Source organism: Ovis canadensis, chromosome 5 (genome assembly GCF_042477335.2).
Source record: "Ovis canadensis isolate MfBH-ARS-UI-01 breed Bighorn chromosome 5, ARS-UI_OviCan_v2, whole genome shotgun sequence".
In the NCBI taxonomy this organism is placed as follows: domain Eukaryota; kingdom Metazoa; phylum Chordata; class Mammalia; order Artiodactyla; family Bovidae; genus Ovis; species Ovis canadensis.
Genome location: NC_091249.1, coordinates 37,183,329 through 37,200,223, shown reverse-complemented (window position 1 = coordinate 37,200,223; position 16,895 = coordinate 37,183,329). Strand labels below are relative to the sequence as shown.

The 16,895-nt window shown below is 37.9% G+C and overlaps 1 protein-coding gene across 1 annotated transcript in view; it reads left to right on the top strand.

Moving 5' to 3' along the window:
- ADAMTS19 (ADAM metallopeptidase with thrombospondin type 1 motif 19) overlaps positions 1–16,895 on the top strand; it is a 262,774-nt gene that overhangs the window by 229,982 nt on the left and 15,897 nt on the right. Inside the window, exons 20-21 of the mRNA XM_069591632.1 lie at positions 1,348–1,552; positions 4,341–4,493. Coding sequence (XP_069447733.1) covers positions 1,348–1,552; positions 4,341–4,493 — 358 coding nt within the window. The remainder of the gene's footprint in view (positions 1–1,347; positions 1,553–4,340; positions 4,494–16,895) is intronic.

Here is a 16,895-nt window from a genome sequence, read left to right as displayed (position 1 = left end):
TCTGATTGCCCTGTGCTGTAGTGTTATGTAGATCATTTAGTAAGGGATTTAAGTCCCCCTGTGTGCATGTGTGCTAAGTCGCTTCAGTCATGTCTGACTCTTTGTGAACTTATGGACTGTAGCCCACCAGGCTTCTCTGTCCATGGGATTCTCCAGGCAAGAATTCTGGGGTGGGTTGCCCTGCCCTCCTCTAGGGGATCTTCCCAACCCAGGGACTGAACCCATATCTCTTATGTCTCCTACACTGGCAGGTGTGTTCTTTCCCACTAGCACCACCTGGGAATCCCAGAATCCCCCTATAAGGTTATCTAAATAATCCGAAAGGCCCAGAGGGCTTTTTTTTTTTTTTTTTGACAGGAATCATGCAGATACTAAATTTTATGAATCACTTTTCTGTCATAGGCCTTGGTTCCTTCCTGAAATAAATTTGGGGAGGTGTTTGAATGAGTGGTCCTCAGGGTTGATCCCAGTTCATTAGAAATGGAAGTGGCATAGAGATGTATCACTGCCCATAATGGTTGTTTGGAAAAAGGATCTTCATCTGTGTATTAAAATACATATGAATTGGCAGAATCAGTGAAATCTGAGAATAATATTGGAGTCCTGAGAACCTCTAAAATCAGCTCACTTTGCATGTAGCCTATCACTTCGATGCTACTGATCACATTGTAACAAGATAGCAGCTAGCCTAAAGAAGTGACTTTGGCCCTCCCTGGAGGGTCCACCCCAGACACAAAAACATGGTTGCAGGTGATGGGCATAATACGTTAGTGATTGCTTCCCCCGGGTAAGTGGGGTTCTCCAAGACAGGCTTCTTTTATTTGCTAATACCTGCACGGGTCCCCTTGTGAGGTAGTCGGCAGTCTCATTTCAGTTTCTGACTCCACAACCTTGTAACCTTAGGGAAGTCACTACACCTCCCCTTGCCTCAGTTTCCCTTCTGTAAATGCCCACAGAAGTTGTAGAACTTAACAGGTGGGGTTATTGTGAAGGTTCTAAATGCAGAGAATAGGAACAAACTCATTTATGCTAGCAATTTTATTCTCGTTAGATCCCTCCATATGGCAATAGGACAGGCAGTAGTCAGCAAAGCATGCAGTATGACAGGGCCTGAGTCTGATACGCCCTTTGAGATTCTAATAAGAGCAAGGCTCTGAGATAAAAAGTATGGAGAATTCAAAGCAATAGAAAGCCTTGGTGTTGTAGGAAAAAACTCAAATATTAGCTTAAAAAAAACTACAGTGGTATAAACTTAATGTATTGCATTCTGCTAATTCTAACCATGTCAAAATATACAGTAAGTAGATATCTTTTAGTTTGTCTCACTGACTCTTGCTTCACTTTTAGATGGATGATGACAGAATGGACCCCCTGTTCACGAACTTGTGGAAAAGGGATGCAGAGCAGACAAGTGGCCTGTACCCAACAGCTGAGCAATGGAACCTTGACCAGAGCCCGGGAGAGGGACTGCGCAGGGCCCAAGCCTGCCTCCACCCAGCGCTGCGAGGGCCAGGACTGCATGACCGTGTGGGAGGCGGGCGTGTGGTCCGAGGTATGGTCTCTGCCCCGATGCTTCTCCGCTTTCTTCTGCCTTTCTGACTCTCAGCCTGTGTGAGGTTGTATTGTATCAAAATCAGAGTCTCTCTGCATGGCAGTTTTAATACTGTTTGTTGATTTTTCTGGTGATAAAAGGAATAAATTTATTTCAAATAATTTTGAAAGTAGGAGAAAACCGATTTACTCTTTATACTGTGAATATCGTAATAAAATCACGAGCATATATTATGTACATTTTAGAATCCAGATTTTTTATTTCTGTGCCATAAGTATACTCTATAGTGGGCACATATGCAAATGCACATTGACTCATTGTATATCTCTGAGCATTTAGAAGAGAAAGGAGAAGAAAGGATATTAACACTTACCAGTCATTTCTTGTGAACAGGGCTTCTGTTTTTACCTCATAGTTAGTAACTTTTTGATATTTAATCACCAATGCAGAAAAGTTAAGTTTCACCATTTTATAATACTTTAGCTCAGAGAAATTAGTTTCCTCCAAGTCCTACTAAGTGCTGGACCTGAGATTTGACCTCAGCACTACCTAACACCGCATATGTACCCACCAGCTTATAATGTGTAGCATACAGCTTTGACCCATGCCAAACTGTTTGCTTATTTTGTTATCAGGGTACATGTCTTCTCATGATGATTAACACCACTTATTACTTTTATTTCCTAGCCACTCCAAAGCATTTTAGGTGGGCTTGTGGGTGCATGCACACGAACACCCTCACACTTGCATATGAATATACATGTGCATGCACACCCATAGCCGAAACATTCATATGCTTGATTTCAAAATATTAGTTGGGATGTAAAAATGACTGACTGAAAATGCCAAGCTGCATTTCAGCAAGTAGCCATTCATTTGAAAACTGAGGACAGAGTAGCTTAGATAATAAGGTTTGGGGATATTCTTCAGTTAACCCAACCTCCCCCGCAAAAAAAAAAACCACACTAGCATATAGTGTATCTTTCTCTTGTCTTATTTCTGAGCTTTACTAGCCTTTTCAGTAGAGACTCCAAGAGCATAGCCTTCCAGGTCCTCAAAGCCCTGGCAGGGCTGAAAATGGTAAAAAAGGATAAAGAAGGGGGTTGCAAACTGAACATCTCAGGGACAGAGGGGTCTGGACAAAATATCCAGACAGGTGGTGGCTGCCAACACGGAGCATTAGAACAAGTTATGCTGGATTAATAAATGTTTCATTCATAAAAAAAAAAAAAGATTTTGTTGAAAAGATCCTTCATCATGTATGATGTTTATCAGTTTTACATCAAAATGGATCAGTTCAGTCTGGAGAAACGATTCACATGAACATCAGAGAAACAGAAATACCCTACCTTCAGCTTAAGTGTAACACTTTTGCAAACTCATCAGGAGGGATTAGGTCAGAAATGTTCTAACATACAGATTTTTGGCACCAGATGGGAGAAATAATATATCTCAAAGTAATATACCAATTTTTAAAATGTCTCTTTTGTTTTTATTTAATATAAAAATTGAATTTATAGAACAGGATTAGTTTCCATTGGAAAAAATGTGCTAAGTCACTTCAGTCATGTCCGATTCTTTGCAACCCCATGGACTGTAGCCTGCGAGGCTCCTTTGTCCATGGGAGTCTCTAGGCAAGAATACTGGAGTGGGTTGCCATTCCCTTCTCCACGGGATCTTTCTGACCCAGGGATCGAACCCTCATCTCCTGCGGCTTCTGCTTGCAGGCAGATTCTTTACCGCTGAGCCACCAGGGAAGCCCCATTGGAAAAAAAAAATTAATGTAAATATTAAAATACCAAATCACACGTGTAGTCTGCCTTAAAACTCAAGACATTCAAATGCAAACTAAAAATTATGAGACAATGACTCATTTGTGCCAAATGTATTATATTTAAAATCTCATGGGTTCTATGCTTCAGTGTTCAGAAAAACAACTGCTGAAATCTGCGGCTACATCCTTGCTGTTTCGCTGTAGCTCTTTCTTTGGAACTTTTCCAGATATAAATATAAATTGGAGTTTTCAAGTTTTGCCATGTCTCTCGTCCCTTCCTTCCTCTCAGCTGTCATACCCAATGGCATTTTGGTTCCTGTGTCCATATAATCAGTGCTGCACACTCTTGTAAGACTGGGAAGCTTTATACATGTTCCTTAATGGGGAGCACAAATGTAAAAGAGAAGGTCAGTTATATCCTACAGGCCTTATACCTGTTATATCACATCATTAATCAAGCATTAGTTATTCATGAGATGAACTGAATTTTTTAAACTGAATTATATTTTCAATCCAAACAACCATTTAGAATGATGATTTCTAGAAGTATATAATTATGTAAAGAAACTTTTGTTTTTGCTACATATGTTCTGTTTTAACTTTATATCCTCTTAGAAATTGTCATTTTTTTACAAGCACTTCTTAAGGCTAACACAAACTAAGTCTTCACCAAAAATAAAATGAATTTCCTTACATAATTATATATGATAATTCGATGTCAGTTATTAGGCTAGTGTTTACACTTTGACCACTGTTTATCTGTCTTTCATAAGCACTCACTGTGTTGTAGAACTCTGTAGTAATGGTCCTGTGTTTCTGAAACCCATTCATTTCTAGCACTGTGCCTGAAGCACTGTCTGGCCTCTGATGCTAAGGCATAGCCTTCATTCTGGCCTTTGTGTAGGTGATAGGTGTATGAGAGATAAAAACCAGTTCCTAATGTAATTTGATCATCAAGTCTATATCTTCTAATCACCAGCTTTATCCACAGTCTCTGACGTTATTATTTTCCAGTGTTCGGTCAAGTGTGGCAAAGGTGTACGTCATCGGACTGTGAGGTGTACTAACCCTAGAAAGAAATGTGTCCTCTCCACCCGACCCAGGGAGGCTGAAGACTGTGAGGATTACTCCAAATGCTACGTGTGGCGGATGGGTGACTGGTCTAAGGTGAGAACCTTTCTGTACTTTCTCAAAGTTTCCCTAATGTCAGCATTGCCCTGAGCACTATAACCACACAGTATGAAGTACAGGAGGCATAGAAGATAGAGGTAAGGTAGAGTATTACATATGTACGTGTGTAGCTGCAAAGTCATGTCTGGCTCTTTGCGACCCATTGGATTATAGCCCCCGGGCTCCTCTGTCCATGAGGTTTTCCAGGCAAGGATGCTGGAGTGAGTTGCCATTTCCTCCTCCAGGGTATCTTCCTGACCCAGAGATAGAGCCCACGTGTCCTGCATTAGCAGGTGGATCCTTCACCACTGAGCCAAGAGTATTAATTACTAAGGTCCCAATCCTGTTTTTCTGTCTATGATAATGACTCTATAAAACTGTTCTTAATAATAAGTATCAGTAAGATAGAAATGTGTAAAGTGCTGAACACCATTTTTGACACAAAGGAAGCTCTCGACAAGTGTTATATATTATTATTGTTTTGCTGCTTGTATTGTTGATACTTATTTTGCTCAGAATATTTTTTGTATAAAACTTGTCTAGTGAGTAGAACACTAACAGATAAGTTCCTTTGAAATATAAGGTAGATAATGACAGAACCAAACAAAGAGAATTCCCATCTTAATATGTAAAGGATATTGTTTTCCCCACCATTATTTTGGATTGTACATAGAAGAAATTGAAAGGAGCAGAATTCTTGAAGTCCTTTAGTCAGATCAGGTAGACACAGTTTCGTTCACAGGTGAACAGTGAGTTTATTCATCTTAGTGGTAATATTTAAAATTTATCAATTAAGAACTTTATGGGTTGTAGAAAATAGCTCAGATATTCACTTTAAAAGTATTAATAAATCCCATGTTTTTAGATATAATTCTGATCATATCTGAGTGAAAAGAGCTGTCAAATACTAACTTTAAGAAGTTTTAGTCAGATGATCCCTTGTGCCTTGCTCTATTGAACCTGTTATCATGGATCTAATGTTCTAAGGCTTACAATAGACATAATAAATCTACTGTTATAAATTCCCTGCTGTATTACAAATGAAAAAAAAAAATGGTGCCTGCCATGGGGCCAGGCATGGAGGGGCAAGTGATAGCTGTTCATGAATAAACCTAAAGGATATTCTGGAAGAAATATTTTCATTTTACAACTTTCTTCGGTTAGTCAGCCTCCTTGTTATTACTCAAAAAGAAATCCATGCCATTTAAAATCTATTTTCTTATGATTTTTCATGCCTTTTTTCTCCAATGAATGTTTGTATATTAACTTTGCATATGAATTCTCACTGAACGATATTGTTTCCCCATCTTTGAACATTGGGACTCTACAAGGTACATTTGTCAACAATGTAAATCCGTCCCTGACTACCGAATTAGGAAATAACCCAATCCCTGCAGCTTTTAGTTGGTGAACCATATAAGGAAACTTCACACTTCAGAGTAAGTAACTTTTAGACAAAAGAGAATTCTAAATTGACCATAAATAATTAATTTCATGTTCAGGCTTTAGAGTTCCCACTTCTAAGAGACAAATAGAGTGATGGGGAAAGATATGACTTGCAAGTCAAGAACATGGGGTTCAGCTAGGACTCCCTTATTGACTGCTTCTGTGTCTAATTCCTTAAGAGTGAAATAAGGAAAATAGATAACACCGTTATTTTCGATCCATTTTTATATTAACACCTCATTTGACACTGAAAGTTTAAACTAGGTTAAGGAAATGAATGTACTCCTTGCGGGAGTGTGAGGAGGATCACCTATTGCTCCCTATCAGTTGTAGAAATCTTGTGTTTGTTTGTTTTGGCTAGCGAAATTCTAGATGTTTTCCCAAAATGAAATAATTCTGCTCTAAGAAAAAGTTTTAAAATGACTCAAATAAATGAGCAATATTCTTCCAACTTCATTAATAGAAATATTCTAAGTGATAACCCTAGTTAACTACAAAAAGCAAAATTATTACAGAAAATAGAAGGTCCAGATATTATAATTGTGACCCAGAATGCTAAGCTCCCACATTGCTACATATGGAAATAAGGCTAGCAAATCTTATTTATATGACAAATACTATTGCAATTGATTAATAAATGTGCCTGTTTTGTGGCCTCTGGTCAAATCTTAAGCCAAATCAAAATTAACTGGGGAGATCATAGAAAACATTGATTTGTGCTAAGCCTGAAAAATTTTTTTTTTCAATTTTACCACAGTTTACATGTATGTAGGACTTCCCTGGTAGCTCAGTGGTAAAGAACCTGCCTGCCACTGCAGGAAATGGGGGTTCCACCCCTGGGTAGGGAAGATTCCCTGGAAGAGGAAATGGCAACCCAGTCCAGTATTCTAGCCAGAAGAATCCCACAGACAGAGGAGCCTGGCGTGCTGCAGTCCATGGGATGGCAAAAGAGTCAGACATGACTTAGCAACTAAACAACAGTTTTTAAATAGGCTTGTGTTGAATTAGTTTAAATTCATCTTTGTTATGTTACTCCATTGCTACCTAGCTAGAATAGCCTTTTTGAGTAAAGAAAGTAATGGATAGATCTAATAAATACTCATTTTTACTCAGTGACTTTTAACCTTTGTTTGTTGCAGTTTGCTTATGTAGAAGATCCAGTTATACTGTATTTTCTATTCTTTTTATGAATGTCTGTTCTTTCCCTTGAAGCTGTTTTCTTTCTTTTTTTTTTTAGTCTTAACATAACAGTTTCAAACAGCATGCACAAATTAAAGCCAGTGGCTCCATGCAAGCTTTATTGATTTCTCCCCTCTTGTTTTACCCTTAATGTATCACTTTCATGTTCAAATGAAGACCATCCCAAAATAATTACAAAAAAAAAAAAGAATGGTGCTCTGATTATTAAGTTTCGGTGATTAAAGCATTCATGGACAGAGGAAACACATAGATCTCTTATTTTTATCAGCTGTGTTCCTGGAATCCGAATAACAACAAGATGTGTGCAATTATGGGTCAATTTCTGTGCTCCTCTGAAGTCAGTTAATCTGTCAGTTTCATTCAAATTCTACTAATTTTTTTAAACCCTTGATAAACCTAAATGGACTTAAAATTAAATCCTGGGTTGGCTTTAATCAGGTTTATTCAGTGGACTCTCCATAAGGTCTAAGCTCTGAAATCCTGCTTTTCCCTCAATAATATTGATGAATCATTAGCAATTCAGTAAAATATGTATATGTTCTCAGATTTTTCCACTGTCTAAAAGTCACTGACCACTGTTGAGCCAAGGTAATATTGGCTAAATGGAGGGTTACTAGGAATATGGCTTATGCCTCAAACTGTGTTCACAGCATTTGTATCAGTCTATATAATTCCTAGCATTTACGATGTAATGATTTTGTGTACACAGTGGGAAAAATTGCTCTCAGCTGAGAGGAAAAAAGGTATAAATCCAGGTATACCCAAAGAAAAATTTCCTATCATATAATTGTTAGCTCTGATTTCAAAGTAGATGTAATATGGCCTTTATTAAACATTGCTAATGTTTATTTCATCGAGACTAGAAAGTTGGCAATAATAAGGCAAAAACAATCTGGTTGCTTTGCTCTGGCTTGAGTTAACTGTTGAAATAATCATATGCCACATTCTGATATATATTCGGCCTTAGGGTCTTTCCTGGGAAAGCAAAACATGACCCATCTGTTTCCTGGCATTATAAATCTGTGTTTACTCATTTAAACTGTCCTAAGCGTAGAACACTGACTTGAAAAAAATAATGTAGTCTCTTATGCTTAATGAAATGCCATATTTTCTGGCTGAATTTGATCTTTCTGCCTTTACTTAAAATTCTGAAACTTCTCATTTTCATTATTGGAGGCCAATAGATAAGCAAATAAAAGAGTATTATTTTATCTACTTTCTATACAGAGTTTGGTCCTTCATCAAGCTTTTATAGAATAAATTTTTCGGTACAGTATTAAGAAATGATTTATACGTATTCAAGTGAACTTTAAAGACCAAACAAAACACCTTGGAATTGCACATAATTGTGGCTTATTCTTGGATTCCGTACATACTGTACAATTTAAACTTGCTATAACCCTTTAAAATTCCAGAAGGTGACTAGATTTGGCCACATTCCAAATTATGACATGATTAATAGAGTTTTGGGTAGGAGAGTGTGAGTCTTTTGTAATTATATAATTGAAAATAATGCAGTGGAAGCACAAGAAATCATTCTGAGTGATTTAATTATATAGGTAATATGGTATAGCTTTGTTTAGAAGTAGTAAATATTTAAGCTTGCAGTATGGTGAGTTATTTTTAACTTACCTGCAAAAGGAAACCGCAGTTATATTCAGTATATTCATTTGAATAGAAGAAGAATCTAAAAACAAAGGTCATTTTTTCTAATGAATAGGGGAATTACATCAAACTAATACTTGCTTTCTAACTACAAAAATAACATTTAAGTTGGATCTTCCCTGGTGGTCCATTGGCTAAGACTCCACACCCCCAAGGCAGGGGGGCCCGGGTTTGATTCCTGGTCAGGGAACTAGATCCCACTTGCTACAACTAAAGATTCCACATGCCACAGTTAAGACTGGAGCAACCAAATAAATAAATACTTTAGAAAATAACAGTTTTGTTAATAGGAATCCTACTTATTTTGAGATCATTCTCATAGTAAAGATTTTCTAAAGCAGTCTCAAAATGGCATTTTATGATGATTTTTTTGCATTTTCTCTGAGAAGCATTGTAAATAAAACTCAAATCATATTGATTGCTTGATAATTTATTTCTGTAACTGTGAAAGACTTGAATATATCTGGATTATTTTTAGTCAGAATAATTTTCTGAATACATATGCTTCAAATACCATTAAAATCCACCTGGTGTATTATATTGTCCTGCTGCTGCTGCTGCTAAGTCGCTTCCGTCGTGTCCGACTCTGTGCGACCCCATAGACGGAAGCCCACCAGACTCCCATGTCCCTGGAATTTTCTAGGCAAGAACACTGGAGTGGATTGCCATTTCCTTCTCCAATGCATGAAAGTGAAAAGTGAAAGGGAAGTCGCTCAGTCGTGTCTGACTCTTAGCGACTCCATGGACTGCAGCCTACCAGGCTCTTCTGTCCATGGGATTTTCCAGGCAAGAGTGCTGGAATGGGGTGCCATTGGACTCAGTAATAACTATGGGAAAATAAGTGTGCCACTTCCTGTGTCATTACCTATCTAATTTTTTAAAAGAAGTTCAAAAAGAGACTTAAATTATCATGTAAATCTTGCCAGTACTTTAAGTAATGCTCTTTGTGTAATCAAGATATAGAACCTTAAAGTAGTCTCATACTGCATAATTATTAAGTTAAAGCAATTCATAACAGGCACTTTATCCAGATTGGTCAGCAGTCAATATAAATAAGTGGCTTGGTGGTTTGCACCATTTCACATGTCCCTGGAAAACATTCTTTTATTTCTTGCTGTTTGTTACAGTGGACTCCGAGACGAATTACTTGTTCCCAGATCTCATAGGTCCTTGGCCTGATGATTTGCCTTCAGCTTTCTACATAGAAGCTTGTCATTCCAATTAACATTGACAGTGGTTGTTGTGACTTATCACCATTTGTAGGAAATTATGAAAATTACATAAGACATTTCACTGAAGGAAAACTTAGGAGTCAATGAAGGAAACTTAAAACTTGATCAGAGCAATCAAGAATATCCTAAAACAAATTACTAGATGATACCACATTTTAAGTTATGCATCTCTACAGCCTAGTGTTGCTACATTAAAAGAAAAGGAACCAAAAAAAAAAAAAGGAAAGAAAACCGAGATCCAAAAATTGAAGAACAGGGAGTTCTTGTTACCCAGTGGCTAGGATAGAACCTTTTGACTATGGATTCTTACATAGGTGGACTGATGCAGTCACCCCACTCCAACTCAATCAACTTACAGAATGTTCCAGAATTCAAATGAATATATGTATAGATCGCTGGTTTCTAATACAGCTAAACTAAGTGGGCTGTTACAGGTTAGTAGAAGGAAGCTCAATCACTTGTTAGAAGGATTTCCCTTTCAAATTTGAAGAAATTATTAGCAGTAACAGTAAATAAATTAAATATCCTACTAGAATGTAAAAATAGAAATGTTAAGTATATTCTGAAACTAGAGAATAAAAGTAATTAATAAAATGAGAACTGCTAGATGGAGAAAATATATTGTTAAGTAGATTGATTAGTAAATTTAATATTTACCAAAGACCTGAATGTCATCATTTTATGACTGAATTCATATTAATTTATGAATTCTTGCATTTCCAGAATTATGTTGCATGGCAAACTCATTCATTAGGATATGAGAGAAATACTGTAGTTAAAGATAATCAAATAATCTATGCTCAAAGAATATTCAGATCCTTTAGCATTCTTCTGTACATGGCAGATCCCAAAGAGAGACTTTGTGAAGTGCAAGTCACTCAGCCGGTTTTGAGTCTTTGCAACCCCATGAACTATAGCATTCATGGAATTTTCCAGGCCAGAATATTGGAGTGGGTAGCCTATCCCTTCTCCAGGGGAACTTCCTGACCCAGAAATTGAACCAGAGTCTCCTGCATTGCAGGCGGATTCTTTACCAGCTGAGCTATCAGGGAAGCCCTAAGAGAGACTCTGGTGTTTCACTTTTCTTTTCTTTCTTTTTTTTTTTAATACCAAGAATCACTTTTACAGAGTATGTAGCTAGTTTGTTATTTAGTATAACACACTTTAGAAAAGCTTACAATAGATTAAATTTCAAAATCTAGCTTTGTAAATATTTTTTCTACCTTGATTAGTAGATTGAAACCAAACTGAAATAGTCTGTAATCCAGAAAACTGTTCTTGAGATGGATTAGCATTTCTATTTAGTATTATTTTCTAATTATATCTACAAGTCTATTGATATTTGGAGAAGATAACTGCTTATCATTTTTATGCTTACAGATAATCTCATAAGATAGGAAAATTTGAGCAGCTGCACAATTAGCAAATATGAATCTGTCATCTGTGTGCATGCACTCAGTCATGTCCGACTCTATGTGACCCATGGACTATAGCCGGCCAGGCTCCTCTCTCCATGGAATTTTCCAGGCGAGAATGCTAGAGTGGATTGCCATGCCCTCCTCCAGGGGATCTTACTGACCCAGGGATCTAACCTGCCTCTCTTGCGTCTCCTGCATTGGCAGGCAGCTCTTCACCAGTTGAGCCACCAGGAGTGCCTCTGAATCTATGATCCTGAGTTCTATAATTATTAACTCAGTCAGTGAATTAAAGAAATCAAAGACTATGGGCTTAATTTTAAGCATATAGGCATTGAGAAAACCTATCCCACAATATCCTAAAGAAGAGATATTTTGCATTATAGGAAAATTTACTTTTAAAAATGCACTTATCTCTGAGTAGGCAGGCAGTTCATACTGAAGAAATTCCTCAATGATATATAAGATGCTTCTCCTCAAAAAAGGCTTTCTATTATTTTGTTTAGATACATCCACCAAGTGTTTACCCAACTTGGTACTCACCATTCTATCTGAAAAAGATAGCCGTCTTCTAAACCATGCACAAAATCCCTGAACTGTCGGCTATCAAATTGTTTTGTCTCTGTCTTTTTGTACTGCCAGAGAATGGGACATTTTTGCATTGTTATCATTTTTATTTTTAAGATCTCCTCAGAGTCTTGTCTATTGCCCCAGATATATTTTAAAAATTGAGTTTTCAAAATATTCCTAATTATTCAATGTAATTAAATGCTTTTGGCTGGTATTATTAAATATAGCAGAAATATATTAGCTTAAAAGGAATGAAGCACACATACTGTGTGTATGTCTTCTATCTAAAGAAAATGTATAATTTAAAGAGATTGAAGGAGTGTCTCTATGTATATGTTCATTGTCAATATTATATTTGCATATATATGTATAATTATGTTATAAATTCAGGTATAAGAACATTTTTAACATCTTCTGGATTGGAAAATAGGGAGAAATATTTTTTTTAATCTACAGGGTTTAAAAATACTGTCTTCTTAATAGATCCTTGAAAAGTCACTAGAATCTTAAAATAATGTTGTCAGTTCTTTTGTGCTGCATACCAGGATATCTATAATTTTACCTTCTAAACCATACCCAGAATTAATTCAGCAAATATATGTCACTGAGTTAAAAATTATTCTTGATGTCCTTTATAGGTGTGGAGTATGGAGCAGGCCAAAGCTCATTTTGGGGACATTGAACTTCAATAGGTGGGGCAGGGTAGAGTGTCACAGAAACATATAATGAAATTTGTTGGCTGTATAAAATTAAAATCAGAAGTTTTAGCACTGACTGTTTTTTACTTAGATTTAGGGAAGTATATGTTCATCAAATACCAGAGGATATCCAGGAGTAGATATAACCAGATCACCAGGACACCCAGAGAAGGAGATAAATACATTGCAAGGAAAAATAGGCAAATGATCAGCTAGTTAGAAAGGCATCATGCTAAGTCACTTCACTCATGTCTGACTCTTTGTGACCCATGAACTGTAGCCCACCAGGCTCCTCTGTTCTTAGGATTCTCCAGGCAGGAATACTGGAATGGGTTGTCATTTCCCCGTCCAGGAGACCTTTCAAACCCAGGGGTCGAACCCACGTCTCTTGCATCTCCTTCATTGGCAGGTGGGTTCTTTACTAGTAGCACCACCTAGGAAGCCCAGAAAGGCATCAGATGGATGCATAAAGTAATGAAGGGGAAAATTGTCTTAACAAACAGGTCCCTGCCCTGCTTCAAGTTAACTCTGGCTCTCCAGCCTCAGAATAGCTACAGTGCACAACCTGCAGCAGTCTTCTGTGCAGAAGAGCAGGTCCTTAGGCCCCCTAACCTCAGCCCCCACATCTGCCAAAGGTGCCAGAGCAACTGAATGTCTCCCTGAATTTCAAAATACTCTGTGCAAGTAAAAGTTATAGTTTTGTGGGCTGAAAAACTTGCAGAGATAGTGGTTCTATGTTATGAGATAGGAAAGCCTAGAGGTGAACCAAGTTGGAGGGGAAGGACTGTGAATTCTGTTTGGGCTGTGCTTCATCATCTTTTATGTCAGTGATGTGTACAGTCAAAGGAAAAACATTGCTGAGTTACACAAACACCTTAGGAGACAAAAGCACAAATAACAGAATGGATTATAAAAATACATACTTTATAACTTTATTTACTATGTATAGAATATATATGAGTCCATATAGAAGAACTAAAACTAACAAACGTGTTTAAAAAATACACACACACACACACACAGCTCCAGGGCTCAGCAAGGCAACATGAGAGAAGTGGGTTGGGGGGTAGTCTGGGTCTGCCATACAGAGGAAACAGTTTCTACTAAATTCTGCCCAGTTGCTTCCACATACATATTCTCATACTGCTTCTAAAATTGGATAGTATCAAATTTTCTATCATTTTGATACGTGAAAAAAAATCTTATTTTGAAATGTACACATTCTTAGACTCAACAGCTCCATTGTCATAGAATTTTCTTACAGACATCCCCACATAATTTACTCATTATGTTTATGAAGATGCTCATTGCAGTCTTGTTTGGAACAACACACACTTGAAAATAACCCACCCATCCATTAACTAGTTATATGACTCATAATACTATACACAGTGGAATACTGTCATTTTTAAAAGTGTATTTATATATACATAATGATGAAAAATTTCTCCAAGACCTACTATTAAATAGTAAATATTATGTAGAAGAGTTACATAGTATAAACTAAAGTTATTTACATGTATTGTTTTTATACATATTAATATTTCTCTATACAGATATACAAAGAACAATTTATTTGAATTACATTGAAGGAAAGGATCTTCTGTACTTAAAATTCTACCCCCCATCTCCATAAATTACCTTTCGTTTTATAAACTGGTGAATGCTTTCTGTCAGAAATTAAAATTCTTTCTTAACAGTTATATTTTTCATGTTTCCGTCTCAAAAATGATTGATGTCATAAATATAGACAGATGCTAAGTGAATATTATATAATTTCTGTGAAGGGGAGAGGATTTGGTGAGTTAGGTAATTGGTGAGACAATTTGGTGTTGTCTTGGAATAAGACAGCCCTCGGTTTGAATTCTGAATTTTCTGGTCAGTAAATTACTAAAGCCAGATGAAATAATTTATGAAGAATTATTAGCAAAGTATCAGTTACACAGTAACTAAATAAATGCTGACTATTTGTATTGTAGTGTCAGTAGAGATAGGGAAAATGGTTGGCTTTGAGAAACTGTTATGAGGTTAAAATGAAGAGAAGCAGGGTTGATCTTCTGTGTGAGGTGAAAAGGAGGGAGGGATTCATGTGTTTAAAAGGAATCCCACATTCACATGAGATAGGAAGTCCTAGAGATGAATCTGGAGAAGGCAATGGCACCCCACTCCAGTACTCTTGCCTGGAAAATCCCGTGGATAGAGGAGCCTGGTAGGCTGTAGTCCATGGGGTCGCTAAGAGTTTGGCACTACTGAGCAACTTCACTTTCCCTTTTCACTTTCATGCGTTGGAGAAGGAAATGGCAACCCACTCCAGTGTTCTTGCCTGGTGAATCCCAGGGATGGGGGGAGCCTAGTGGCCTGCCGTCTATGGGGTCGCACAGAGTCAGACACGACTGAAGTGACTTAGCAGCAGCAGCAGCAGCAGCAGCAGCAGAGATGAATCAAGTTGGAGGGGAAGGATTGTGAATTATGTTTCATGTGCCCATGAGCGAATTTAATGCTGGTATCTAGTAGGTAGATCAGAGGAAAGGAATGGGATGGAGTATACATTTTGGAATCACCAACGTGTAGGCAGTGTTTAAATCTTGAAGTATAAGCGGGCCCGAAGATGAAGAAGAAACGTGGCAGCCATGGAAAACTCCTTTCTTTAAAGGCATGTGAGAAAAGAAGCAACTGCTAGTAAAAGGGACTGAAAAGGGGGTACTCACAGCAACAGGAGGAAAGGTCATGAGAAACAAGAAAGAAAGTATGCTTAGGAATGTTCAATGAAATCGAAGCTCAGCGGGACTTGAGGGGACGCTAGTTCTTTATTCTCAAACATTAGCTGCTATAGAGCCGTGTCAGTGGCATTCTCCTATTTTCTCAAAACAGAGTTCTTCATTTTGTTTCTTCGAAATATATCCCACTCCCAGTTTCCTTTTTCTTGAATAATGTCAGTGCCATCTTCCCCAACACACATGCAGAAGGTATCCCTCACACTTTCTGTTCTATTCACAAGCAGAGTGTTCTTCACTCCCTTTCAATAAATACTTTTATTAAAAAATGCCATAATATCATATAAGAAACTAATCGCCAGTCCAGGTTCACTGCAGGATACAGGACGCTTGGGGCTGGTGCATTGGGATGACCCAGAGGGATGGTACATGGAGGGAGGTGGGAGGAGGGTTCAGGATGGGGAACACGTGTACACCCGTGGCAGATTCATGTGGATGTATGGCAAAACCAATACAATATTGTAAAGTAATTAGCCTCCAATTAAAATAAATAAATTTAAATTAAAAAAAATAAAGGCCTTTTAATAAATATTTTTACCATGACTAGAGTTCAGTTCAGTTCGGTCGCTCAGTCATGTCCGACTCTTTGTGACCCCATGAATCGCAGCATGCCAGGCCTCCCTGTCCATCACCAACTCCCAGAGTTCACTCAGACTCACGTCCATCGAGTCCGTGATGCCATCTCATTCTCTGTCGTCCCCTTCTCCTCCTGCCCCCAATCCCTCCCAGCATCAGAGTCTTTTCCAATGAGTCAACTCTTTGCGTAAGGTGGCCAAAGTACTAGAGTTTCAGCTTTAGCATTATGCCTTCCAAAGAAATCCTAGGGCTGATCTCCTTCAGAATGGATTGGTTGGATGTCCTTGCAGTCCAAGGGACTCTCAAGAGTCTTCTCCAACTCCACAGTTCAAAAGCATCAATTCTTCGGCGCTCAGCCTTCTTCACAGTCCAACTCTCACATCCATACATGACCACTGGAAAAACTATAGCCTTGACTAGATGTAACAACTTATAATGTGCTTCTGTACCCTCAGACTGCCCTCTTGCAGATTCATTCATTCATAGGGATGGCTTCACCACTCTAACCAACGGTTCAAACAGTTTCAGAGAATTGGCATTGGCTTTACTGTCAACTAAAGGACTTTACTGTCAACTAAGACTTCTCTGGTGCCTCAGACGGTAAAGCATCTGCCTACAATGTGGGAGACGTAGGTTTGATCCCTGGGTCGGGAAAACCCTCTGGAGAAGGAAATGGCAATCCACTCCAGTACTGTTGCCTGGAAAATCCCGTGGATGGAGGAGCCTGGTAGGCTACTGTCCATGAGGTCACAAAGAGTCGGACACGACTGAGCGACTAAAACTTTCACTTTCATGTACTCACTCTGATGTTCAACGCTTTCTA